General features: G+C 40.9%; 1 protein-coding gene across 1 annotated transcript in view; it reads left to right on the top strand.

Moving 5' to 3' along the window:
- The window catches only part of LOC137248415 (uncharacterized), a 277,648-nt gene that overhangs the window by 19,971 nt on the left and 229,794 nt on the right, over positions 1 to 27,883 (top strand). Inside the window, exons 4-7 of the mRNA XM_067779354.1 lie at positions 3,787 to 3,933; positions 4,015 to 4,314; positions 17,198 to 17,332; positions 17,412 to 17,699. Coding sequence (XP_067635455.1) covers positions 3,787 to 3,933; positions 4,015 to 4,314; positions 17,198 to 17,332; positions 17,412 to 17,699 — 870 coding nt within the window. The remainder of the gene's footprint in view (positions 1 to 3,786; positions 3,934 to 4,014; positions 4,315 to 17,197; positions 17,333 to 17,411; positions 17,700 to 27,883) is intronic.

Raw genomic sequence — 27,883 nt, 5'->3', positions numbered from 1 at the left:
ATTGCCTTGAAGAATTTGTACGAAAAATTAAGCAAACAAAATTTATTACTTCTTTACTACACGTAAATACTGGCAAATAGAACTGCCAAAAAAGTGAGGTTATTTTGTTGACATCACCTTTATTATTGCATTATTGAGCTTTGGGACGGATAATTTTCTTCTGTTATAAGACCCATTCGACAGTCATACATATAACCAATGCAATTACAAATTACAAATATTTTTTTCTGTATTTATATTTACCATACACTGAAGAAGAAGACTCAAAACAGGTTATGACAGCGCGAAGAGGAGTTGCGGTTATGTTACTATGTCTAAATTTAAATCTTAGTCAAAGGGATTTGAGCAACATCATCAGCACCATAAAAAACAAGGCGCGATAACCTCCGCAGGGATTTTAGGCCCAGCTTCTCTTCTAATTTGCGTCGTGCTGCTTTTAGTTTTTCCTACAAATTGGCGCGAGGGAGCCTACGTGTTTTACGCCGACTCCGAATGGCATCTGCAAGGCAGATGAATTTGCACTGAGAAGCTTTTCATGGCAGAATGTTTGCCAAATCACTGCCGAGGGCGACCCCTCTTAGACAAACATACCACGAGGATTTTTCTATCTCGCCAGCTTTCAGCATAGAAAACCATTTTTTCTAATGAAGAAAACTTGAACTTGAACCCAGAATCTTCGGTGTGGTAAGCGGACCACGCTACCACCATACCACGGCGGCCTCCCATAAGGATAGGGAAATACCTCTTCGAGTCTCTCGAAACCAAGCGAGGTTTTAAACAGGGCACTTCCTATTCTAGTAACAGGTCTAAAACATTGTTAATTGAAAAAAACAAACTCCGAACATCATTCTTTCATTCTACTGCCTTCCACTCAATTCCCAATCTAACTTCTATTTAAGCTGCAAAATTAGTAAATAATGTTTAAATTACAATGGTGCAATCAATTGAATCATCTCGCCTCATTGTGAAGGTGGTGTTCTGAGGACAAGACAGCCCGTAGCGGTTCTGAGGGCAGTATTTTTGCAGACCTGTATTTTCTTCCAGTGAGTAGCTTTTAGGCTTGGCGACCATATCGGGAAGCGTAGCATGTTATCGTTTCTTTGTCTTTACCCAAGTGCTACCGGCAAGAGATTTGAGGATTTTGTTACGGCTCTGAATTTTAGGAACAATTGCGGTTGCATGCTCTCCGAAATTTTGATCCTGATCAAGCGTCACACCCAAAATTTTTGGGTGTAAGACAGTCGGTAGCGTAATGCCATCGACGTGGATATTCAATATGATCGCCATTTGGCGCGTCCATGTTCTAAATAAGGTCGCCGATGATTTGGTCGGTGACAATGTCAGGTTTCGCGAGGCGAAGAAACTGGAGAGATCAGGGAGATAGCTGTTTATTTTATTACAAAGCTCGTCGATGTGTGGGCCTCGGCCTGTGGACATTATTGTGCGGTAATCGGCGTAGGAAGCGATAGTGACTAGTTCTGGTGGTGAAGGTAGCGTTACCCCTTGTTTAATTATTCTTGGTTTGGATGTTCTGTTCCTGAATTGCATCGCTGCTTGCCGACCAGACAGATAATTTGTGGTCCACCTTTTGAGACTTGGGGTAAGGAGGACCTTCCAGGTCTTGCAGTAACGTACCGTCGTTGACCGTGTAAAAAGCATTTGAAAGGTCTAACGCAACGAGTACTGTCCTATGGTGGGGTTTTGATTTAATCCGCAATTTTTTTGTGTGTTAATGGTGTTTAGCGCGATGGTAGTGCTATGTAATTTTGAAAAGCCATGCTGATGATTGGCAAGACGCAAGTTTGCAGTGAAATAGGGAAGCAGAATGGCTTCAAATGTCTTGGCTACTTATTCGCCGGAAAATGTGGCCGGACATCCGGGATTGTTCCAGCGGGAATAAAACGAGCCGAAGCGGATTCAATGACCTTGTGGAAAGCACGGTCCCCTTGAAGGGCATCAGTCGGGATAGGGAGGGCAGCAAAGCGATTGTCAGTATAAGATTTGTAATCATCCCACTTTCCTTTCTTAAAATTGATGGAAAGTGCGTTTTTCCGTGGTGATGAAGTCGGCAGATTGCTCCAGCGAAAGGAGTACGGGTAGGTGGTCAAATGCCAATATTACCATTGATTGCCAGTTGACACAGGTTACTAGACCTGCGCTCACGATAGAAATCTATCTGGCGAACTGTGACAGCTTCCTACCATACGAGTGGTATGCAATGTGAAACCAACGCCTCTAACACCCCTCTGACTCTTGTCCACCCTGTTGAAGCTGCAAGTTTCCTTGGACTCCCGTTAGAGAATATTGACGACAATTTGTGAGTGGTTGCGCCTATTGGATGGGGTGAAGCACTGCTACAACATTAACTGAATATGTACCGGAGCTACTCGAGATTTTTCCCAACCAAGGGCTGTCATTTCAGTGTAACCCCATTTAATTTATTGCTACAAGAACAACAAAAAGTTGGAATATTTATTCGTTTTGTTGGTTGCAACAATTTTTCTGCATTATTTTGTTAATTAATAAAAGAAAATGTATTAAAACAATAAACTAAAATAAGATAGACATTGGATTTTAATGTCTGTTCATCTTATACATTAGTAATAACTTTTTTATTAAATGGCTGGGCTGTGGGATTAGAAATACGACAACTCCAATTCGAATATCAGCACAGGGAGAATCAAATTTCTATTTTAAACAATACAAAGACATTTGATGAAATCTTTGGCGGTTACAGAATAGGTCTAATGACAGCTAGTATGTTTAATTCCTTTAAGTTTTTCTGTCATAATAAAGCATAATAATTTAATAAAAAAAAACTAAAATTCACTAAAATTTATAAATGTATAAAATAGAATAAAGTAAAATAATATGTTTTTAACTAGCGAGACAGACTCATTTGCTTTATTCAATTTCTTTTATTATTTTATATAAATAAATAAATAAAACAAAATCAAATAAAATGAAAAAGTTAAAGGACGGGAAGAAACGGAAGCAAGCGAAGGTAAGGGAAAGGAATGAAAAGGAAACAAAGGGAAGGAAAATTAAGAAAGAAAAGAGAATAGAGAGAAGGGAAGAAATGAGAGGAGAAGAGAAGAGAAAAGAAAAAAAGAAAATAAAAGGAAGAAAGGTAAGAAGAGGAAAAAACTATGCGCTTTTACAAGGCGTCATGTTGAAAACATGATCGAAAATGAACGATATGTCCAAAAAATAGTATTTTCTTTGCTCTGCAAAAACTTTTGTCAACAATATTTTTAAGAAACTAAATTCAACTCGAATACCAAAAAGCTCAATCTGAGTTATAAACTATATTAAACTGAGTTTAAAAGACACAACTTATTTGAATACACATAGCGATTTTTCATCACCCACAGCTGTACTTCATATTTTTAGCAATTCACAATTCAATTCCTTGCTCTTGAAAAACTGTGTTTTTGCTGAGAGGGTTTGGATATAAGCCGAACATGTTCTTTAAGGCTCTTTTGCAGAACGGCAAGTTAAGTTTTTTAACTCAGACTTTAGCTAAAATGAGGGGTTAAACTCATACATTTTTGACACATTTTTGAAATTAGCTCTGAGATAAAAAAATAACTTGTCGTTCTGTAAGTGGGCCTAAAAATACTGAAAAGTTTTAAGATCGTGTTTAAATTTGAACATACTCGACTTTTTAGTACCCAAAAAATTGTTAGTTTAGTTACAAAATTCAAGCCCTCGCTTCTTTTTAAAATCAAAAAATAAACTGGTTTTTTTATTGTCTTTGGTTTTTTCTTGTTTTTTTTTTTTCAGATACAAAAACATACGGGACAAGAACGAACAATACCAATATCTGTGCGATATTTGTGGCAATCATTTTAAAACAAAATCGGTCTTAAATCTACATAAAATACTTCATAGCGCCGAAAAGCCCCATAAATGTGATATTTGTGAAATGCGGTAAGTTATAACGTGAAAAACGTCTTCCTAATATATTTCACCAAATTTTTTCAAACTTTATTTTCTGCCTGTGTTAAATAGATTTGTACGAGCTACGATCCTAAGCCAGCATATGCGTACTCATACCGGTGAAAAACCATATAAATGCAAATACTGCGAACGGTGCTTTACGACAAAAGACCTACTGAAAAGGCATTTACGTGCAAATCATCTTGGTGATACTACACACAGTTGTGAATCTTGTCCCTTAGCTTTTCGTTTGGCTTCGGAGCTACGCTTACACTCAACTACGCATAAAGACGAAGATCCAGAGACGCGTGAGCGAAATATGAAGGCCTTAATGGAAATAGAAGCTAAATTAAAGCAGCAAGCATTGAAAAGGAAAGTATTAACATAATGTAAATTGTACGGCACTTTTATCGAAATTGCAACGCTTCATACATTTTATAAATCAGAAAACTTATGAGACTAATCAAAAAAAGCGTCTAAAAAAATCATAGAGATCTATATTATATACCCCATATAAACTGTCATTTCTGCCCCTTTTTCAACAGCTTCAAATTTCATCAAATACTTACGTTTTCGTCATATATTGTTGAGATAAGAGATTCATGGTAATAGCTATTTCATGTAGACTACAAAAAACGTGAAACTCTGCATTTCACAGAAACTACCTACAGTTACTCACAAAAATAAGTACACATTTGGTTTATGCTGAAAAAAACTCAAAATGCTGTGACTCACAGCTTAATTGATAATTTTCATCTATAATATCGCAAATTCCCTAACAGAAACCACATTCAAAAAATGTAAGGAGATTTAATCAAAATTTCAAAAATTACCGTCAAAATTTTCAAATTTTGTTTCAGAATTTCTAGAAAATTTTGAGTATGCAGTTTTGTAGCCCAATAAATTTTAGTATAATAATATGCAAGTTAGGTTAGGTTAGGTTGCAAGGGCTGAGCTGGACACTATGGTAACAGCTCACTACTTAGGTCACCAATGGGCCCATTGTAATACCCTATACGGTCTCAAAGAGGACCCCTACCCTGCCTAAAGCGGGTCTAACCACCTCATGGAAATTATAAATTTTGCTAGAGCCTTTACTTCATAGCTATAGACCTCAGCGAGGTCATGTAGAAAAGGTTTACCAAGGATGGCCAACCTACGCCTACTAAGCGCTGGACTATGACAGAGAAGGTGCTGGACACTCTTCCTCCTCTGTACATCTGCAGCTGCGACAATAGTCGAAGGTCGTTGCCCCCATTCTAGCACCATGCGTGCCTATTAAGCAATGCCCTGTTAGAACCCTTATCAGGGACGATATAACTGATTTGTTTAAAGTCAGAAGCGCTCCTTTGCGCCCCTTGTCATATGGGGACCAGGTTTGCCTGGATGTCTCACACGATGATATGGCTGACCATAGCCCATTTGCAATTCTTATAGTGCTTGTGTTCACACGAAGCCTGAAAGTGGCCATGGGTATACCTACCGAATCATTTCCCGGAAGGATATGGTCGGTGGTGCCTCGTCTGGCCAGCTAGTCTGCTCTGCAATTTCCTTCAATATCCCTGTGCCCAGGTACCCATATAAGGCTGATACTGAAGTGCTTCGTTAAGAGATCTGCGGCATTCAGTGACCGACTTTGTGTTGTCGACGAATGAGTCCAGGGCCTTTAATGCGGCCTGGCTGTCTGAGAAAACAAAAACCCGTTTACCATCCTTAGGCATAGACCCGATATGGTTCACAGCCCTGTGTATTCCAGCATTTCCGGTTGGTAAACACTACAGTGATCTGGTAGGCGAAAAGAGACCTCTACACCCAGATCCCGCGAAAAGAGGCCTGCTCCCACCTTCCCGTCAAGCTTAGAACCATCCGTGAATATATTGATGGCACCCGGTACCGTATGTTGTCTGGTATTCCAGTCCTGTCGCGATGGTATATATACTATAGTTTTTAAAGAAGCCGTTCTTTGGCGTGCAGCAGTCAGTGCGCACCGGTATTGGGACTGGGGCATTCGTGCCCAGGATTCTTGCGTGTCCACTAGATCCATTTGACCACAGACCTGTTTCCCTTATGTGTACAACGGCGATAACCGCTATTTCCTGCGCCACCAGGTCAAGAGGTGGAAGGTATAGCATTGTACTGAGTGCTTCAGATGGAGTGGAGCCGTCGCCCCGGTGATGCAGAGCTCCGAACTCCGTTGCACCTTTTGAAGCGTTTTAAGATAAGAGGTAGTTTTAGCTAGTGCAGGCCACCATACCAAGGCACCATAAAGAAGAATCGGGCGCACAATGGCTGTATAAATCCAGTAGGTTACCTTAGGGGAGAAACCCAGGGCCAATTGCCCTCTTGCAGGTGAACAGCGCGGCTGCTGCCTTCTTGCAACGCTCCACTATATTGTCACTCCATAATAGCTTCCTATCCGGAATGACTCCCAAATACTTGACTTGATCGCTAAACGCTAAAAACGTACCCCCAATTCTTGCGGTGTTAGATTTGGTACTTTGTACCTCCTCGTGAAGAGGACAAGCTCGGTTTTATCCAGGTTGACTTCCAAACCTGTGGCTGTGGCCCAGTGCGAAATTTTCGATAGTGCCCCTTCCATTAGGTTGCTGAGAGTTTGCGGAAATTTCCCCCGCATGGTGACGCAGATGTCATCTGCATACGCGATCACTTGGGGACCTTCTGATTCCATGAGGCGTAGTAGTTGGTTGACGGTAACCACCCAAAGTAGGGGAGAGAGAACACCTCCCTGCGGAGTGCCTCTGCCGACCGGTCTGCGGATCAGGCATCCACCTAGCTCAGTTTTAATCTGCCCACGCGTAAGCAGATTGTATATAAACTCCACCTGGCACGCGTCCACCCCCAGATCGGTAAGCGCCGAGGTGATGGCCTCCGGAAGAACGTTGTTGAAGGCACCCACTATATCTAGAAATGCCACCAATGTGTATTCCTTGAGGTCCAGTGACCTTTCGATAACGGATACCAGTGAGTGCCAGGCCGTGTCAGTTGACCTGCTCTTAGTATAGGCATGCTCAGCTTGCGAAAGAAGCGACGGCTCAATCCTCCTCCTGATGTAGTCCTCTAGGAGTTTTTCGAGTGCTTTAAGCAGAAAAGAAGATAAGCTTATAGGCCTATAATAATTTGGTTTAGAGTGGAGGGGGGGGGGGGGGGGGGTTTCCCAGCCTTGGGGATAAAGACCACGTTGACTTCCCTCCACGATACTGGTACGTAATAGAGCCTAAGGCAACCTATAAACATCCCTTTTATCCAGGGCGTTATAAGTTCGGCAGTATACTGTAGCTGAGCCGGAAAAATTCCATCCGGCCCCGGCGATTTATAGGGCTTCAAGGCCTGTAAGCCCAATCCTTTTATCATCTGTGATTTCGCTTATCAGCTGATCATTAGGTGACCCTCCGCTGACAGTACTTGAAGACACGCCCGCACTTGCTGGGAAGTGTGTATCCATTAGCAAGTTTATGGTTTCAGCGCTGGAGTCCGTCCAGTGCCCATCCTGCTTTTGGACGTAACTTAGCTGAGTCGGAGATTTCGATATCACCTTCCTTAACCGGGAGGCCGCGGATGTGGATTCAATCCTGCCGCAGAAATCCCTCCAGGAGGATCACTTTCCATTTGGGATTGCTTTTTTATATATATTTATTTTCGCTTTATAAGCAGCCCATGAGGATTCATGTCCATCATGCTTTGCTTTATTAAAGGCCGCCCTACATGACTTCCTAAGCTTATCAAGATCGGACAACCACCATGGTGGTTTGTGAGTTTCCAAAACCTTTTAGTCGGGCAAGCCCTGACTGAAATTATTTACAAACACGTATAGCTCCTCCTCGCTTTCTGGGGCTCGCACCTCTTCAGATAGCTTTTTACATATTATCTTCTTATAGTAGCCCCAGTTCGTTCTTCTAATATTTTATATGTACTTAGGACTTGTGTGCGCCTGTGATATAGAAAAGCTTATATATCTATGGTCAGAAAAGGAGTACTCCTTCAGAACTCTCCATGAAACGATCAGGTCACTGAAAGAGTCTGCGGCCAGGGGTGTCAAGGACCTCTTCGCGGTTCCTCTTAATGAAAGTGGGATCATTTCCCCTATTACATATACTTAGATTAGTGCCTAAAAGATAGTTAAATAAAGACTCACGTCGGCCATTTGTATCACCGCTGCCCCACTGGGCGTGATGAGCATTGGCGTCGCCTCCGAGTAGGATGAAATCGTTTCGTGGATTTGCCGCTCTCACGAACTCCCTGAAATTATCCGGTGATAATGAGCCTTGGTGATCGTGCGCTAGGTAGAAGGAAGCAAGTTTAAAGCTCCTCCCTAGCACCCCGACGCTAACCGCGGTCAGATCCCAATCGCTAAAATTGGGTAGAAGAAAAACATTAAGAGTAGACTTAGCCAATATACATGTGCGAGGCTTACCCTTTTCCTGAGCGCTATAAAGCTTATACGTTGGTGTCCGAAGGCCACAGATCCTATTGCCAGCGATCCACGGCTCCTGGACTAGTATGATGTCTACCGCACCTGAAGACAGGTGCAGTAGGAGGGCAGCTGATGCTGCTTTGCAGTGATGCAGGTTTATTTGAAGGACCCGAATCACTGTTTGTTTGCGCTCTCCTCCGTGAGCGCCGCGTCCGAATCGCCATCCTTCAGAAGCTGACCCTCAGAGTACAACCCTCTGAGAGCCAGCTTCCGCTCGAGCCTGACGAAGCGTATCCACCAGCTTCTTCGCCCTCGTCTACCTCCATCTCGTCTTCACGGGGAGGGGGGGGGGGGGGGGGGAGTTCAACCACCTCCGTACGAGACGCAAGGTTTACCAAGGCTTCAACGTAAGCCTTAAGGCTTATATTCTTGAAGCCGTAGCTTACCCTGAAATCCTGCCTTTTCAACGCTTCAACGCTTGCGATGTCGAGCAGCAGGACTATCTGCATCGTGGCCCGTTCAGTCTTCTCCACGTTTACCACCTTCCAGTTTTGGGTCGGTAGAACCGGGTTGTACTCCTGGAGCAGCTCCAGGATATCAGCTGGGTCCTTTGGCGTCACTGGAACCCAGGCTCTCGCCCTTGGTCGTGAGGGGATATCACACGCCTCTACTACCTTGAGGCGCGCGCCCGGATACACCTCACCTATCAGCGAGACGTCGGCTTTGTAAAGTTTCGCCGACCTGGCGTCGTCACATGCAATCAGTTTAATATTGCCCTGGAACCACCCCGCATCGGTATAAGAAGGCGCGGACCAGGGTTGTCTTTTTTGACCTTAACGGCCACAGTAGCGAGCGCTGCCTCAATCCACTTCCACTGCTGTTTCGGGATCCTGCCATCTTCGCTGTTCTCGTCCATAACACCAATGATCTGCCGATCCTTGGCTATTTCGGCGAAATACCGCGTCCAGCCCCCCTGCATCAAAGAAAACTTATGAGACTAATCAAAAAAAAAAGCGTCTGAAAAAATCATAGAGATCTATATTAAATACCCCATATAAACTGTCATTTCTGTCCCTTTTTCAACAGCTTCAAATTCCATCAAATACTTACGTTTTCGTCATATATTGTTGAGATAAGAGATTCATGGTCATAGCTATTTCATGTAGACTACAAAAAACGCGAAACTCTGCATCCTCACACAAACTACCTACAGTTACTCACAAAAATAAGTACACATTTGGTTTATGCTGAAAAAAAGTCAAATGCTGTGGCTTACAGCTTAATTGATAATTTTCATCTAAAATATCGCAAATTCCCTAACAGAAACCACATTCAAAAAAATGTGGAGAATTAATCAAAATTTCAAAAATGACCATCAAAATTTTCAAATTTTGTTTCAGAATTTCTAGAAAATATTTGAGTATGCAGTTTTGTAGCCCAATAAATTTTAGTATAATAATATGCAAGTTAGAAATAGCTCAAAATTTTTCCTGAATTTTCAGAATTTTTTCGGCGAGAGTGTTGAGCAGTTTCTCCCATACATCGCATGCACAAAAATGCTTGCATATTATTATACTAAAATTAATTGGGCTGAAAAACTGCATACTTCAAAATTTTCTAGAAATTCTGAAACAAAATTTGAAAATTTTGATGGTCATTTTTGAATTTTGATTAATTATCCTTACATTTTTTTGAACGTGGTTTCTGTTAGGGAATTTGCGATATTTTAGATGAAAATTAGTGAGCCACTGCATTTGAGTTTTTTCAGCATAAACGAAGTGTGTACTTATTTTTGTGAGTAACCGTATCTATTTTTAAACGGTTTTATTTAGCTTCACTCTTTGTAGCGAGCGTTACGAATTTTGTAACTGAAAGTTAAGTAACTTCCCGATAAGCTAGAAGCTTGAAACTTGAAATATAGGTCAGAACGCGGTGACAATGCAATAATAAGAAAAAAACTCCAATAGGTGGCGCATGGATCGAAATATTAAAAAAAAAAATCGTATTTGTGGTCCGATTTGGCTCATATTTGGAACACATAATACATACATGAATAGAAAGCGACATATGACAAGTAAGGAAGGCTAAGTTCGGGTGTAACCGAACATTACATACTCAACTGAGAGCTTTGGAGACAAAATAAGGGAATGTAGGAAAATGAACCTTGGCCAACCCTGTTGTTGTTGTTGTTGTTGTTGTTGTAGTAGCGATAAGGTTGCTACCCGAAGCCTTTAGGGAGTATTATCGATGTGATGGTCCTTTGCCGGATACAGATCCAGTACGCTCCGGTAACATAGCACCATTAAGGTGCTAGCCCGATCATCTCGGGAACGATTTATGTGGCCAAATTAAACCTTCAGGCCATTCCTCCCTCCCCACTCCCAAGTTCCATGAGGAGCTTGGGGTCGCCAGAGCATCGTCTGTTAGTGAAACAGGATTCGCCACGGATAGGTGAGGTTGACAATTAGGTTTGGAGAAGCTATATATTGCGCTGGCAACCTGAAGGATTGCCCTACACCGCCCCTTTAATCTGGTATTTTAGTCGCCTCTTACGACAGGCATACCTACCGCGGGTATATTCTGACCCCCTGACCCCCTGACCCGCTGGGGCAACCCTGGAATGTGTTTGTATGACATGGGTATCAAATGGAAGGTATTAAAGAGTATTTTAAAAGGGAGGGGCCATAGTTCTATAGGTGGACGTCTTTTCGAGATATCGCCATAAAGGTGGACCAGGGGTGACTCTAGAATTTTTTTGTACGATATGGGTATCACATGAAAGGTGTTAATGAGTATTTTAAAAGCGCGTGGGCCTTAGTTCTATAGGTGGACGCCTTTTCGAGATATCGCCATAAAGGTGGACCAGGGGTGACTCTAGAATGTGTTTGCACGATATGGGTATCAAATTATTGTTGTATATGTGAAGGCGTTTTCGAGATATCGACCAGGGTGACCCAGAACATCATCTGTCGGGTACCGCTAATTTATTTATATACGTAATACAACGAACAGTATTCCTGCCAAGATTCCAAGGGCTTTTGATTTCGGCCATTTGATTTCGGCCATTTGATTTTTCATTTTCTTCTACTTAATATGGTGGGTGTCACACCCATTTTGCAAAGTTTTTTCTAAAGTTATATTTTGGGTTCATAAATCAATCCAATTACCACGTTTCATCCTTTTTTTATATTTGGTATAAAATTATGGCATTTTTTTTTTTAATTTTTCGTAATTTTCGATATCGAAATAGTGGTCGTGGTCATAGTCCGATTTCGGCCATTTTTTATACCAAGATAAAGTGAGTTTAGATAAGTACGTGCACTAAGTTTAGTAAAGATATATCGATTTTTGCTCAAGTTATCATATTAACGGCCGAGCTGAAGGACAGACGGTCGACTGTGTATAAAAACTGGGCGTGGCTTCAACCGATTTTGCCCATTTTCGCAAAATTATCGTCATAGAATCTTAGCCCCTACCAAATTTCACAAGGATTGGTAAATTTCTGTTCGACTTATGGCGTTAAAAGTATTCTAGACAAATTAAATGAAAAAGGGCGGAGCCACGCCTATTTTTGAAATTTTCTTTTATTTTTGTATATTGTTGCACCATATCATTACTGGAGTTGAATGTTGGCATAATTTACCTATATACTGTAAAGATATTAAATTTTTTGTTAAAATTTGATTTAAAAAACTTTTTTTTTTAAAAGTGGGTGTGTCCTTCATCAGATTTTGCTAAGTTTTATATAGCACACATATAGTAATAGGAGTAACGTTCCTGCCAAATTTTATCATGATATCTTCAACGACTGCCAAATTACAGCTTGCAAAACTATTAAATTACCTTCTTTTAAAAGTGGGCGGTGCCACGCCCATTGTCCAAAATTTTACTAATTTTCAATTCTGCGTCATAAGGTCAACCCACCTCAACCCACCTACCAAGTTTCATCGCTTTATCCATCTTTGGTAATGAATTATCGCACTTTTTCGGTTTTTCGAACGTCTCGATATCGAAAAAGTGGGCGTGGTTATAATCCGATTACGCTCATTTTAAATAGCGATCTGAGATGAGTGCCCAGGCACCTACATACCAAATTTCACCAAGATATCTCAAAATTTACTTAAGCTATCGTGTTTACGGACAGACGGACGGACGGACGGACATGGCTAAATGAATTTCTTTTTTCGCCCAGATCATATCTATGTATCTCGATTAGTTAATGCCGTTATGGATTACCGTTATGCGAACAAAATTAATATACTCTGTGAGCTTTGTTCAGCTGAGTATAAAAAAAATCGCCACCAGGTTGCAAAAGGATCGAGATAGTAAAAAAATCGTATTTGGGGTCCGATTTGGCTCATATCTGGACCTCTTTTTATATATATATACATGAATAAAAAGCGACATATGAAAGGCTTTATTGAAAACAATACATTATAAGTAATAATAATACTAAAAGATAGAAAATAATTAGGTCCTCGCTACTAGTCATCACACTCCTCATCAATCTAGGGCGTTGATCAGAGAAATAAATAAAAGCGGGGGCGGGGGGGGGGGGGGCGATTTAAGTCAAACTTTTTAAGTAAGATAAAGTGACCAACTGACAACATTAACGCTATGCGAGCTATCATAGAACAATGCATTGAGTACAACAGCACGTTGTATACAATTTTCATAGACTATGAGAAGGCTTTTGATTCTATTAAAAGGGACTGCATCTGGCTGGCCTTGCAGAGAATTGGAGTTCCTCAAAGAATTATTAACATTATAAGGAAAAGCTATGGAAACTCAAAATGCAGAATGTTGCATAATGGGAAACTAAGCAATGCATTTGAATCGACTACAGGTGTCAAGCAGGGATTTATATTATCACCACTGTTGTTTATTGTGGTCTTGGACTGGGTGCTTGAAATATTTGACTCGCAAAATACGGGCATAAACTGGAGACTTAACTCCAGTCTTGAGGATTTGGATTACGCAAATGATATTGTCCTGCTATCACACACACACCAGCACATGCAGGCAAAACTCGACCACCTGCATCACCAGTCGTCAAAGTTTGGGTTGAAAATAAATATAAGGAAAACCGAATCTATGCGCATTAAAGGTAACAACTTGGAAAATTTCATAATTGATGGCCAAAATGTTGTAGATACCGAAAGCTTTACATACTTGGGAAGTATTCTCGCCGTAGATGGTGGTGCAAAAAGAGATATGAACGCTCGAATCCAAAAAGCCCGGGGAGCTTTTGCCAGACTTCGTGGTGTATGGCGCACTAACAACCTTCGAACTGAAACAAAAATAAAAATTTTCAACGCATGTGTGAAGTCTGTTTTGTTGTACGGCTCGGAAACTTGGCTCGTAACTGCTGAAACTAAAGCCAAGCTACGGTACTTCATTAACCGCTGCTTGAGAAATATATTGCAGATATGGTGGCCTAGAACGATATCGAACGAAGAGTTATGGAGGCTGACCAACCAAACCAGTGTACATATTGAAATACGGAAGCGTAAATATGGCTGGATAGACCACACATTACGAAAGCCAAGACAAATAGCACGAAGTAGAGATAATTGGAAAACTTTTGTTGAATCCTTAAGCTCCTAATGGAGTATGGAATAAATAATAATAATAAAGTGACCATAAAATTGTTCATACAATCACACATACATACATATCTACACTCATCTACAAAAGTCATCATCACTCAGATTTTTCCAGTTTTTACTAAGTTTTGCTTCGACCTTCATTATTTTCGATATTTTTATAAAAACATGTATTATTATATAACACCAACAATCCAAATATACACTTAACCCTAGAATATCATACTTATTTTTAATACGTAAACATCATACTTCGTCGAATCGACTACGGTAATATTTAATAGGGTACAAAGGATGTCTCCTGTTAAAAAAAGATGTTTAAATTTGTATTAGTAAATTATTTTTAACGTATTTTAATGAAATAAGACAAAAACAGTTTAGCTTTTTAATATTATCTATACAAAAATTCAGCAAAAAAAAACATATAATTTAAGGAGAAAAACCAAAAGCAAAAACATGCGTCGTCGTTTCGACGAAGTATGATATTCTAGGGTTAAGACTTTTTAGAAAATTCGGGAAAATTCCGCGAATTTTCATGCAAACTTTTAGCTTTCAATACCAATTTTTAGAATTTATCTCTCAGATGGGGTTTTGCAAGAACGTTTGCAGGCAATCAAAGAGAGATTTTTCGAAATACATGTGTACATACATACACAAATGGCACAAATGTCTTCGCAGTTAGAAGCACAGGAAGCACGGTAACATCAAAGCTGGAAGCGCAGGATGCAAAAATCGCTCAATTTCAGGCAGAAGTCGATACACAGGAGTTGCAACTAAATCGCCAAGCAGTTTCAGCGAGTAATCCAAAGGTAAAAACACCATCCTTTGACGGTTCTGTTTCTTTCCAGGTGTTTAAGCTTCAGTTTGAGAAGGCCGCAACAGCGAACAACTGGAATGCTGAAGATAAAGTTGCTGTACTGTTCATGGCATTGAAAGGGCCTGCAGCTGAGATTTTACACACCATTCCAGAGGGCGAACGGAACTGTTATGAAGCATTGATGGGCGCTCTAGAGAGACGATACGGAACTGAGCATAGGAGACAGATATACCAAATGGAGTTACTGAACCGTTTCCAGAGGCATGGTAAAACATTGCAAGAGTTTGCGTCGGATGTTGAAAGGCTGGCACATTTAGCGAATGCGGACGCACCCGTGGAATACCCTGAAAGGGTAAAGATTCAGAGCTTTATAAGTGGCATACGGGACGTCGAAACAAAACGAGCAACATACGCAAACCCAAAGCCAACATTCGCAGAAACGGTATCACATGCTCTGATTCAGGAAACAGCGTCGCTTCTGTGTAAGCCAGTTTTCAAAGCACGCCGTGTGGAAGTAGAAAGGCCAGAGTGCGTAGACGCAATTTTAGAAGCTTTAAAAGGAACCCAACAGAAGAATAATGGTGCAACCAAAAGTTTCAAGTGCGGTAACCCAGGTCACATTGCTCGTCATTGCAGCACCGGCCCTGGTAGTTCCAACTTGGGTGGCCGTAAACGCAAAGCTGGAGGAGATAAGCAAGAGCGAGTCAGATGTAAAGAATTAAAACTTGCCCCAGCTATTGAATGTACTGTGATATCTCTGTCGCAAATTGAAAGGAAATCAAGAAGATCGTACCGTCAGAGGGAATGTCGATGGCAAAGGACGTGTACTGACTGTAGATACGGGCGCATCTCATTCCTTAATTCCATCTGATTTGGTCAACAGGAGAGTAAAACCATTACCTAGAGCAAGGCTGCGTACGGTCACTGCCGAGTATAACCAAGTCCTGGGAGAAGTGATCTGTGAAGTCTTAATTGGGAAGGTCATGGTTCTACACAAATTCGTTGTGGCAGAGATCGTTGATGAAGTCATATTGGGAGTGGACTTCTTAGTTGACCATGACATCAGGATCGATATGCGGAGAAAGATTATGCGCTATAAAAACAAGGATGTGCCACTTAACTTCAGTTTGGAAAAAGGGTTCAGCAGTAATCGAGTACTGGAGGAGAAGAGTCGACAAAGACCACGAAAGTCAAAGGTAAAGGTTGATGGAACGAATGGGCCAAACAAATCAAAGTCGAAGGTACCTGCGAGAAAAACACTGACATTGACAAACCCTAATATACGCACTAAAACGACTGAAAGAATTTTTCAGAAAGAATGCAAGGGTGGTTTCAAGCCAGCGCGCACTACTGTTGTGAAACGTCAAGACGATACTGATGATGCAAAATCAATCCGTCAAGAGCAAACTCTGCGAAGTAGTTCTTCATTGGCCGAAGAACAGAATGTGAGGGAGCGGCCCAGGGTAATGAGTAGTAAGATGAAATACAGGTACGACAAGAACTTTAATTCGGAAGCGTTCCGGGAGGGAGATTTGGTACTGCTATACAACCCTCACCGGCGGAAAGGTGTTCTATCCAAATTTCGGTGCAGTTGGGAAGGCCCGTACAAAGTTGTGAAGAAGATCAGTGATACTATCTACCGCATACAAACCATTGGGAAACCACGAAATAGAAGAGTGGTTCATTTGGAGATGCTGGCAGCGTTGAGATTGAGAGATTTGTCTGATCGGGACGTTCAGACTTAGGTGGAGGGCAGTGTGACGAATATTAGCAACACTAAGGGGTACTATCATCTCTAAGCCGATACTGAGCAGTGACTTGTATGAACATAACCAAATTAATCATTATGTCTACACATATGTCCATACAAGCAGCGGTGAGCAACGTCAGTTTGATTTAAGCACGCTATCTGTCGAGCAACAGAAGTGTTATTTTGAAAGTAGTCTAATAAAGACCATTTTGCATTATCGAATATTGGAGTTATTTATTCAACAGTTTAGTGATTCGAACGTTAGCAGAGGGTTGCAAATAAGAGGAATTGCACTAAATTCGTTACAATACCTTCCATTTGATACCCATGTCATACAAGCACATTCCAGGGTTACCCTAGGTTCATTTTTTTCAGCTGAGTATGTAATGTTCGGTTACACCCGAACTTAGCCTTCCTTACTTGTTGAAATTAGCTCTGAGCTAAAAAATAATTTGCCGTTCAGCAAGTGGGCCTAAAAATACTAAAAAGTTTTAAGACCGTGTTTAAATTGGAACATACTCGACTTTTTAGTAGCCAAAAAATTGTTAGTTTAGTTACAAAATTCAAATCCTTTCTTCGATTTAATATCAAAAAATAAACACGTCTTTTTGATTGTCTTGATTACTTGTGTTTTTTTTTTATTTTTTCAGATACAAAAACATACAGAACTACCAATACCCGTGCGATATTTGTGGCAAACAGTTTAAAAGAAAATCGGCCTTAAAACTACATAAACTAATTCATAGCGACGAAAAGCCCCATATATGTGATTTTTGTGAAAAGCGGTAAGTTATCATAAAAAACGTCGTCCTAATATATTTCACCAAATTTGTACTAACTTTATTTTCTGCGTGTATTAAATAGATTTGCACAAGCTGGGACCCTAAGCCATCATATGCGTACTCATACCGGTGAAAAACCATATAAATGCAAATACTGCGAACGGTGCTTTACGACAAAAGACCTACTGAATAAGCATTTACGTATTCATATTGGTGATAATATTTATAGATGTGAATCTTGTCCCTTAGCTTTTCGTTTGGCTTCGGAGCTACGGTTACACTCAACTACGCATAAAGACGAAGATACAGAGACGCGTGAGCGAAATATGGCAGCTTTAAGGGAAGAAGAGGCTAAATTGAAAGTAAATAGGTAAAATGGCATTCATAAACTCCGTAGACTGTGATCTTATATTAAGGTTAATGACTCCGTAAAGCACGGAATCCAGGGCCGGTATCGTGTTATACGATCCGTGATCGAAAACAATTTTTTACATCGCAACATCTCTTAAATGGTGGATCGGATTATGGAAATATGCTAAATAGTGGCTACGTGTATTAACTACAATTCATTCTTATTTTTAAGAATAGCTTGACAAAAATATAAATAAGAAGCACTGGATATTATTTTTTAAGTTTTCAGTCCCAAAATAATTAAGATATTGTGGAAAAAACACATTTAGGCAATTCACAAGGTCTTTTTCATCGAACGTACTATGATTTGAAACCTCTCATGAATGCTTTGCTGTTGCTTCTCATATAAAAGTTGGGTTTAAAAACGCAATTTAGCAGCCTATGTACATCACATGTGCTAAGTTCTTGTTAACGAAAGCCATCAGTTCAGCTTCGACGCTATTCATTCCGGCCGGTGAAATACCTGAAATCAAACCGCACTTCTCGGCCGAAGCTGCAAACCTAGCAAGAGAACGTGACCTTGCGAGATAACCCAACCCTAGAGACCTCTACACTAGAATTATGTGAAGTTTGCTTCATACTATTTTTCTTCCCTTCAGCATCTCTACCTTAAAATTGTCTCTGATTTATAGAAAGCCCCCTATAGATATACGCCACCGATATTCGTCGTTTTTCGCACGCCGCCGCCGAATGTCAAAAATATCGGCGCGGCGGCGGCGTTCGGCGCGTTACTATATTTTCTACTTATTTAAGACTGTCTAGGCCATTTATTGTTCATGTCAAAAATTGGTCCGATATGGTGGAAGGTGGTATCAACGGATGCGCATCACTGCCAGTTATAGGAATCCAATTGCGAAATTTATTTTTTTTAACCCATTCAAAAGTAATAAAAAACAGTCGCTTTCAATGTCAGCTTAACATGGTTTTGCATCACCCAATTAACCAAGTTATTAAAACAAAGCAAAATTTAAATGCTCACTTTGTATAATTTAAAAAAAAATTCAAATAAAATGACCCAAGTCGAACATGTTTTAAAATTGTCCTGAAGTTGGTAAAAAATCAATTTACCAGAAAAAGTGCCGTTTTTTTCAAAAATTCTATATTCCGATTGGCTAAAATAATAAGCGAAATCAGTGATGAAAAATCCTTTAGTGGGTTCCAGGGGTTTAAACACTCCTTTGAAATGATTCACCGCATACTTAAGTTAAGGATATACATACATATGTACTTATGAGAAGGGTTTGATAAATCACTTGGCCTTATATTCAAACATCTGTTGTGTATTTGTGTAGCTTTAAAATAGCGTTAAATGTTAATGTTAATTTTGATTTCACACTTCATCATTCAATACCCAAGTCTCTTGGTTTGACACTTCCTAAAGTTGGCGGTCATATCCCCAACTAGCCCAGTGGTGTGAATCACATTGTTTATCCAATCAAGTTTAAATATAACCTACACGTTACGGATCCTGTTACATACGTGAATACGTAGGCACACATTTTAACCAGGTGAGGCTTTGTCCTTCGCAAGAACGCTCAAAGTTGTGAAGCAAAGGCTTTCCCAAGACAGTCGAACTAGTCTAAAAACTGAAGCTACGCGGTTATTTATAATGAAATTCTTGTATCAAAAGGCAGGAAAACAACAGTTTGGACTGAGCCTAACATTAAATTCTTTCGGTCGACTTTCATTCTGAAATATAGCTTTGGTTTAACGAAGACTATTGAAATCAAAGTTTCGAACACAAACGGCTGCGAATTTTGGTCTACATTTAAAAAAAAATTTATCCAGGGCCTTTGTGTAATTTAAATTATGTAGGATTATCCTATTTTCACCTATAAGTTACGCAATAATTATCTACTTGGACTGCTTAGAATTTCGAGGGCGGCATCCTTGACCGAATAGTTACTCCCTAACGTTTTAAGGTGTTTCTCTGGTAGTGCTCGGCAGCATAAACAAATAAATGTAAGACGCGATAACCTTCGAAAAGATTTTAGGCCAATTTGCGTCGTGCCCCTTTTAGTCTTTTTACAAATTGGCGGAACGGGACGTACTTGTTTTATGCCGACCCCGAACGGCATCTGCAAGGCACATGAGTTTTCACTGAGAGCTTTTTATGGTAGAGTACACTCGGAATGCTTGCCAAACACTGCCGAGGGTCGACCTCGTTAAAAAAAATTTCTTCTAATTGAAAAAGCTCTTTTCTACAATTTTGATGTTGCTTTACCCGGGGCGTGAACCCCTTCGGTGTGGTAGGCGGAGCACACCATCACACCACCTCGGCAGCATGGCGCGAAAAAAAAACATGTTGGAAAGTCTTCGGAGTTACAACTAGACCTTCTAGAAAAGTGACGTCGACGAAGGCATGAGTTCGAAATCGCAGTCCTATAGCTTCTGTGCTGGCATGTGGTGTGAGGGCTAGGGGGCGTGGTAGTGACTGGTAGTGGATAGGATTACTACTGTCCGCACATCGGTAATTATAGCTCTTAAAACTAGAGGCGCCTTTTGCCGTGATCAACAATAGGCCAGCGTTGGTGCTAATCGTTTAAACTGTGCCACGAGAGCCATGAGTTTTAAAAGATCATTAATAGAAAGCGTAAGTCGCCTTTGTTGTTGGTTAAGTAAGTTTATTGTATAAAAAGAACGGATGTATGACGTACATTGCATATTAAACAAATGCAGGGTATAAAGAGCATGAGAAACACAGGGTTAAATATATAATTCAGTTATTCAACAGCTTCCCTGAATTAGTTATTGCAAAACTTGAAGTTGCTCATGCTTTTAATTTACATACATATTCATTTAATTATTCAATTCATTTAGCAATATTATTTTAGGCCGAACTTATCTGTCAAATATTTCAATTTTTGCGCAGTTATGCCTTTAGTCAGGATGTCTGCTAACATTTCATTGGTGGGTATATATTTTAATTCTACAGCTTTATTTTCTATCTGTTGACGGATAAATTTTGCCTTAATATCAATATGTTTAGTGCGTGACGAATATGAGTTATTTTGCGCCACCAAGATGGCACTTTTGTTGTCACAATATAAAGGCAAGCAATAAACATGATGTGGTACGAGCTCGCTTTCCATTCGCCTCAGCCAAATTGATTCTTGGATTGCAGCAACTACAGACATAAACTCCGCCTCCGTTGATGAAAGTGCTATTGTCTTTTGTCTTTTCGTTGCCCAAGCTATAGCCCCAGATTGGAATGAAAAAATGTACCCAGTAGTTGAACGCCTACCATCTATATCTCCAGCCCAATCAGCATCACAATAACCAGTGATGTGACCTTCCGGCTGCTTCGTGTACTCTAACCCTAGATCGATGGTACCTTTTAAATATCTCATCAATCGCTTAACAGCTTCCCAATGTGGCCTGCCGGGATTTGTACTGTACCTACTCAACACGTTCACGCTGTAGCATATGTCTGGTCTTGTTACCTGTGCCGCAAACAACAAACAACCGATTGCTTGCATGTATGGTGTTTTAGCCATCATATGTTTTTCGCTCTCTTCTTTCGGGCACATTGCAATGGAAAGCTTTTGATTATAGTCGAATGGTGTTGTTACCGGGTTACAGTCAGCCATACCGAAGCGATCCAGCACGTCACTTATGAACTGCGATTGATCAATCTTAATTGAATGTGATGAGCGCGTGATTCGGATACCTAAAACCGAAGAAGCTTCTCCCATGTCTTTCATTGCAAATTTCTTAGCGAGGCTTTCTTTCAGGGAATCGATCTGCTTCACATCATTTGAAAATATCAAAACATCATCTACGTAAATTGCCATGTATATCATATAACTATCGGTGATTTTATAGTAAACGCATTGGTCAACTTCGCTTCTATTAAGTTCTATTTGGAGCAGCTCATTATTTAGTGTTTCATTCCACACTCGCCCAGACTGCTTTAGTCCATAAATAGCTTTACGCAACTTGCACACCTTGCCTGACCCATCTCTAAACCCTTGTGGTTGGGTCATAAACACCTCCTCTTTCAGTGTACCGTTGAGGTATGCCGACACGGCATCCATTTGATGGATTAGCATATTGTACTTAATAGCCAATGCTATAAGAAATCTTAAAGATTCATACCGTACAACCGGAGCAAAAGTTTCTATGCCCTCACCCTTTAGCTACAAGCCTAGCTTTTCTACGAATTGCAGCACCGTTTTCATTCCGCTTTGTCTTGAAGACCCACTTAGAAGCTATTGCTTTTCTTCCTGGAGGTAATTCAACAAGCTCCCAAGTATCGTTCGCCATTAGTGACTCAATTTCACTTTGCATAGCCGTGTTCCAATCATTTGAAGCAGCTACGGCTTCTTCAAACGTTTCAGGGTCATTAGAGACCAGCTGCATAGCACAAAGGTTATACGACTGAGGGGTTTTTTTTCAAGAGCCTCTCAGATCTGCGAACTTCAGCACTTTCGGCTGTTTCTTCCTCACAGCTTCTACCGTCAGAGTCATCTTCTGATTTTGTGCCCTCATAATTTGCAATTGTGTTCACCGCACAATCGGTTTCATTAGGTTTTTCATTTACGCAGCTTGTGTTCGTTCGCAACTTGTTGTCGTTTTCAAATTCATTAAAACACTCATTCTGACAATCTGCGTTGCTATTTTCAATTACAGGTGCAAGTTCTTCACCACTAGCATCGCCCCCAGAATTTGCACTCTCTGGTTCTACTAACATCGGATAATAATGATCTACCGGACTCTGATTGCATGAGTTACGTTCATTTTCAAGAAACACTACATCTCTGCTTACTATGATTTCTCGCTTCTTAGGGTTGTATAACCGATATGCTTTGCTTTCAGCACTATAGCCCACCATGATACACTCAAGAGATTTTGGGTATAACTTGTGTCGTTTTTCTTTACTTATATGCACCATTGCTGTGCAACCGAAAACGCGTAAACGACTCAAATCAGGTTTTCTACCAGACCAAATTTCTTCAGGAGTTCGAATATAACCCCTACATGGTACTCTATTTACGATATAAGCAGCTGTTACAGCAGCTTCTGCCCAGAAACTTTCATTGAGGCTGCTATCAATAAGCATACACCGAATGCGCTCTACAATCGTGCGGTTCATGCGTTCAGCGACGCCGTTCTGCTCGGGCGCATAAGGGAAAGTTTTTTGATGTAAAATACCATGTCTCACCAAGAAATCGTTAAACATTTTATTTACGTACTCGCTGCCGTTATCTGTACGCAACGATTTTATTTTCTTCGAGCATTGATTTTCTACCGCTGTTTTGAACTCTACAAATTTGTTGAACGCGTCGGACTTATTTTTGAGAGGATAGATAAATACTTTGCGCGAATAATCGTCTACAAAGGTTAGCATAAATCGAGCGCCTGAAAATGATTTGCGTTTGAATGGTCCAACAACGTCGGAATGTATCAATTCAAGCAAACCTTCAGCTCGTGTACCAGCTTCTTTATTTGGCCTTCGTGTTTGTTTACCTTTCACGCAAACTTTACATGTATCGGACTTACCTTTGTCCAACACTACACCTGTGCAAGAATTCTTCACGCTAATCATGCTGCTGTCACAAATATGCGCTAATCTACGGTGCCACAAACTTGAATTATCTTTAACTATTAACACGCTTGGTTGTTTTAGATCAATTTCACAATCCATTCGGTAAAGTCCATCTTCACAAGTTGCAGTGGCGATTAATTTATTATTTCTATCAAGAATTTTACACTTGCTTTCATCAAAAATTACTATTTTTCCTGTTTTCGTGATTTGACTTACTGACAGCAAATTTGCGCATAAGCCTGGCACATGTTCGACATTTTTGACAGTTACGCTTTGTTGCAATTTTTCGCCGAAAGTTCGCATTTCAACATCTCCCATTTTTTCTACGGAAAGCTCGCTGTTATTCGCAACAACAATTACTTTGTTATTTGTACTTCTTTCGTTATGTAAAACAACATTATTATTTGTCATATGATTCGTTGCGCCAGAGTCTATGTACCACTGTGCGTTGGTGTTGTGCATATATTCTTTTACTTTTGTACGTGTTGTTTTCGCGTATGATTTCATGCTGGATGCAAAGAGAGCTTCTTTTTTCTTTGCGCTGTCTCTTCTTTTATTGGGACAATTTCGTGAGAAATGGCCTATCTCTTTACATGTATGACATCTTAAATTTTTTCGTTTGATGTTCTTTGTATGAAATGCGTTAATTTTTGTCGAACCGCTATCAAATTTTGCATCTTGAAGCAAAAGATTTTTCACCATATCAACGGTAAGCTTTTCTTTCGAATTTTCCACAGCCATTACTAATGGTCTAAAATCGTCCGGAAGACCCGCTAGCATGAGAGATGCAGCCAACTCATCGTCTATATTCAAACCAGCATTTCGGACTTTCAAAGCAATCATAACAAGTTCGTTTACATACTCTTGTATCGAACTATGATTTTCCAGCTTGATATTGACCAACTGTTTCAACAGTTCTACTTTTCTTGTCAATCCATTGTCCTCATATGCATTTAGCAAAGAGTCCCATTCCTCCTTTGCCGTCGAAGCAGATGCTATGTGACCGAAGTTAGACGGGTCAATCATCAGCGTAATTTCCGCTAAGGCACGTTCATTTTTTTCGTTGTCTTTATCCGATAATACACCTGTCTCTACCACCTTCCAACAGCCTTTGATGACGAGGCAGGATTTAGCTTGCCTTTTCCACGTATCAAAGTTTTCGCGACCTCGTAATCTTTCTACGGGATAAACTAATGAGGTAGATGGCGTGTTCATTTTTAAAGAAAACTAAAAACGCGTGGCATGCGGCCCATAACCTGTTGTTGGTTAAGTAAGTTTATTGTATAAAAAGAACGGATGTATGACGTACATTGCATATTAAACAAATGCAGGGTTTAAAGAGCTTGAGAAACACAGGGTTAAATATATAATTCAGTTATTCAACAATGCGTGACCAGCAAGGGGTCACAAATAATTGAAATAAATCGTGACGAATATTAGGAGTTAGACCAGAACATCTCCTTCGGTGAAACTACGCTTTGTACGAGACATACAGACAAATCTGTGATCATTTTAAGTACTTAAATTTTTTTCGGCAGACTCAGCAGTACCATTCCCTTAGACCGGGGTTGGGTTCGAAGCCTCCCTACAGTATGTGCATGAAGGACAGTTCCTCCGCAAGGAGCTGCTCCTGCAATTATCTGAACGATCCACAAGATTTTGAGGCAAAAACCCCGGGTCTTTCCGAAATGGCTCAAACGGTGATTTCCTCAATACATACAAACAAAACCTTTCCTAAATATAATTTTTTTCTTAATAGAAAAATCTAGCTTTTTAATGTAAAAACACCGGCACGCCGCCCACGCCGCCGCCGCCGATATAGTGATCGGCGTAAACCTCTACAGCATAGAACAGCCAGGTAAATACAACTGAACAAGCAATCAAGCAGCAGCCAAAGACGCAAGAATAGTCCAACAAAGACTTTTGAACATAAAGATGTTGCATGCGCGAACTTCAGCGGAAAGCAGCGGAGATCCACAAAATTCTGGTAGGACACTTCCACCACACCACAAACTAATATAATTTAAGCACACAAAATACACAGTGGTAGTTTAACACATTCTGCTGTAGTGAGTGGTAAAAGTGTCCTACTACAATTTTTTGAAGCTTGCTTGACACTATTTTTCACGAATGCAACATATCTTTATGTTCATACAGACAAAAATGTGACGATTTTAAGTACTTAAATTTTTTTCCCCTAATAGTTCCGAAATGACCCTAACGTGGTCCCGGACGGATCCCGAAAACTAGCCAGAAATGATTCCGGAAAGGTCCCCAAATGATCCCGTAGTAGTCGCGAAAATGTCCCAAAATAACACCGAAACTATACAGAAATGATCCCGGAAGGGTCCCAAAAGATCTCGAAAAAGTCCCGAAATTACCCGGACGGATCCCGAAAACCATCCAGAAATGATGCCGAAAGGGGCCCCAAATGATCCTGTATTACTCACGATAAAGTCCCGAAATCGCCCCGACGGGATCCCTGACGTATTCCGAAAACCATCCAGAAATGATGCCGGAAGGGACCCCAAACGATCCCGAAATGGCCCACAGGGGATCCCGAGAACCATCCAGAAATTATGCCGGAAGGGACCCCAAATGATCCCGAAAAAGTCTCGAAATGATGCCGGTATAGTCCCGAAATTACCCCGTCGGGATCCCGGACGGAACCCGAAAACTATCCAGAAATGATGCCCGGCGGGATCCCGGACGTATCCCGAAAATCGTTCAAAAATTATCCCAGCAGGGTCCCGAAATAATCCTGACGAGATGCCGGAAGGATCCCGAAAACCATCCAGAAATTATGCCGGAAAGAACCCCAAATAATCCCGAAAAAGTCCCGAAATGACCCCGACGGGTTCCCGAACAGATACCGAAAACCATCCAGAATTGATGCCGGTATATTACCCCGTCGGGATCTCGGATGGAACCCGAAAACTATCCAGAAATGATTCCGGAAAGGTCCCCAAATGATCCCGTATTAGTCGCGAAAATGTCCCAAAATAACACCGACGCGATCCCGGACGGATCCCGAAAACCTTACAGAAATGATCCCGGAAGGGTCCCAAAATGATCTCGAAAAAGTCCCGAAATTACCCGTCGGGGTTATTCGAAAACTATCTAGGAATGATGCCGGAAGGTACCCCAAATCATCCCGAAAAAGTACTGAAATTACCCCGACGGGATCCCGGACGGTTTCCGAAAACCATCCAGAAATGATGCCGGAAGATACCCCAAATGATCCCGAAATAGCCTTGAATTGATTCCGAAGGGATACCGGGTTGATCCCGAACACCATCCAGAAATTATGCTGGAAAGGTCCCCAAATGATGCCCTAATAGACCCGAAATGACCCCGTCGGTATGCCGGACGGATCCCGGAAACCATCCAGAAATGATGCCGGAAAGGTCCCCAAATGATCACCTAATAGTCCCGAAGTGACCCCGTCGGTATCCTGGACGGATCCCGAAAACTATCCAGAAATGATTCCAGAAAGGTCCCCAAATGATCCCGTATTAGTCGCGAAAATGTCCAAAATAACACCGACGCAATCCCGGACGGATCCCGAAAACTATACAGAAATAGTCCCGAAATTACCCGTCGGGGTCATACGAAAACCATCTAGCAACGATACCGGAAGGTACCCCAAATGATCCCGAAAAAGTACTGAAATTACCCCGACGGGATCCCGAACGGTTCCCGAAAACAATCCAGAAATGATGCCGGAAGATACCCCAAATGATCCCGAAATAGCCTTTAAATGATCCCGAAGGGATCCCGGATGGATCCCGAAAACCATCCAGAAATGATGCTGGAAAGGTCCCCAAATGATGCCCTAATAGTCCCGAAATGACCCCGTCGGTATCCCGGACGGATCCCGAAAACTATCCAGAAATGATTCCGGAAAGGTCCCCAAATGATCCCGTATTAGTAGCGAAAATGACCCAAAATAACACCGACGGGATCCTGGACGGATACCGAAAACTATACAGAAGTGATCCCGGAAGGGTCCCAAAATGATATCAAAAAAGTCCCGAAATTACCCGTCGGGGTCATACGAAAGCCATCGAGCAATGGTGTCGGAAGGTACTCAAATTGATCCCGAAAAAGTCCTGAAATTACCCCGACCGGATCCCGAAAACCATCCAGAAATAATGCCGGAAGAAACCCCAAATGATCCCGAAATAATCCCGATGGGATCCCGAAAACCATCCAGAAATGATGCTGGAAAGGTCCCCAAATGATACCCTAATAGTCCCGAAATTACCTCGTCGGGATCCCGAAAACTAACCAGAAATGATCCCGTATTAGTCTCGAAAATGTCCCAAAAAGGGTGTCACTACCCAATTTCTAAGCCCTCGACTTATTTGACCCATTGAGTTTGTAATATTGGTAAAGGCCAGTATACGTAAAGTTATAATAGGGGGACTCATGAAAGCATATAAACGTGGTAAACTCAAAGGAATGCAACCTTGCAGACATTGCAGCAGGCATTTTCATCAGAAATCTCCAACATCAACAAGTAAAGACGTTTTAGTTTTGATTTTTCACTTAATCTTGGCATTTTTAAATTTGTATAACAATCAAAAAAATTT

Source organism: Eurosta solidaginis, chromosome 4 (genome assembly GCF_040869045.1).
Source record: "Eurosta solidaginis isolate ZX-2024a chromosome 4, ASM4086904v1, whole genome shotgun sequence".
NCBI classification, from domain to species: Eukaryota; Metazoa; Arthropoda; class Insecta; order Diptera; family Tephritidae; genus Eurosta; species Eurosta solidaginis.
This window is presented reverse-complemented; position numbering and strand designations above follow the sequence as displayed.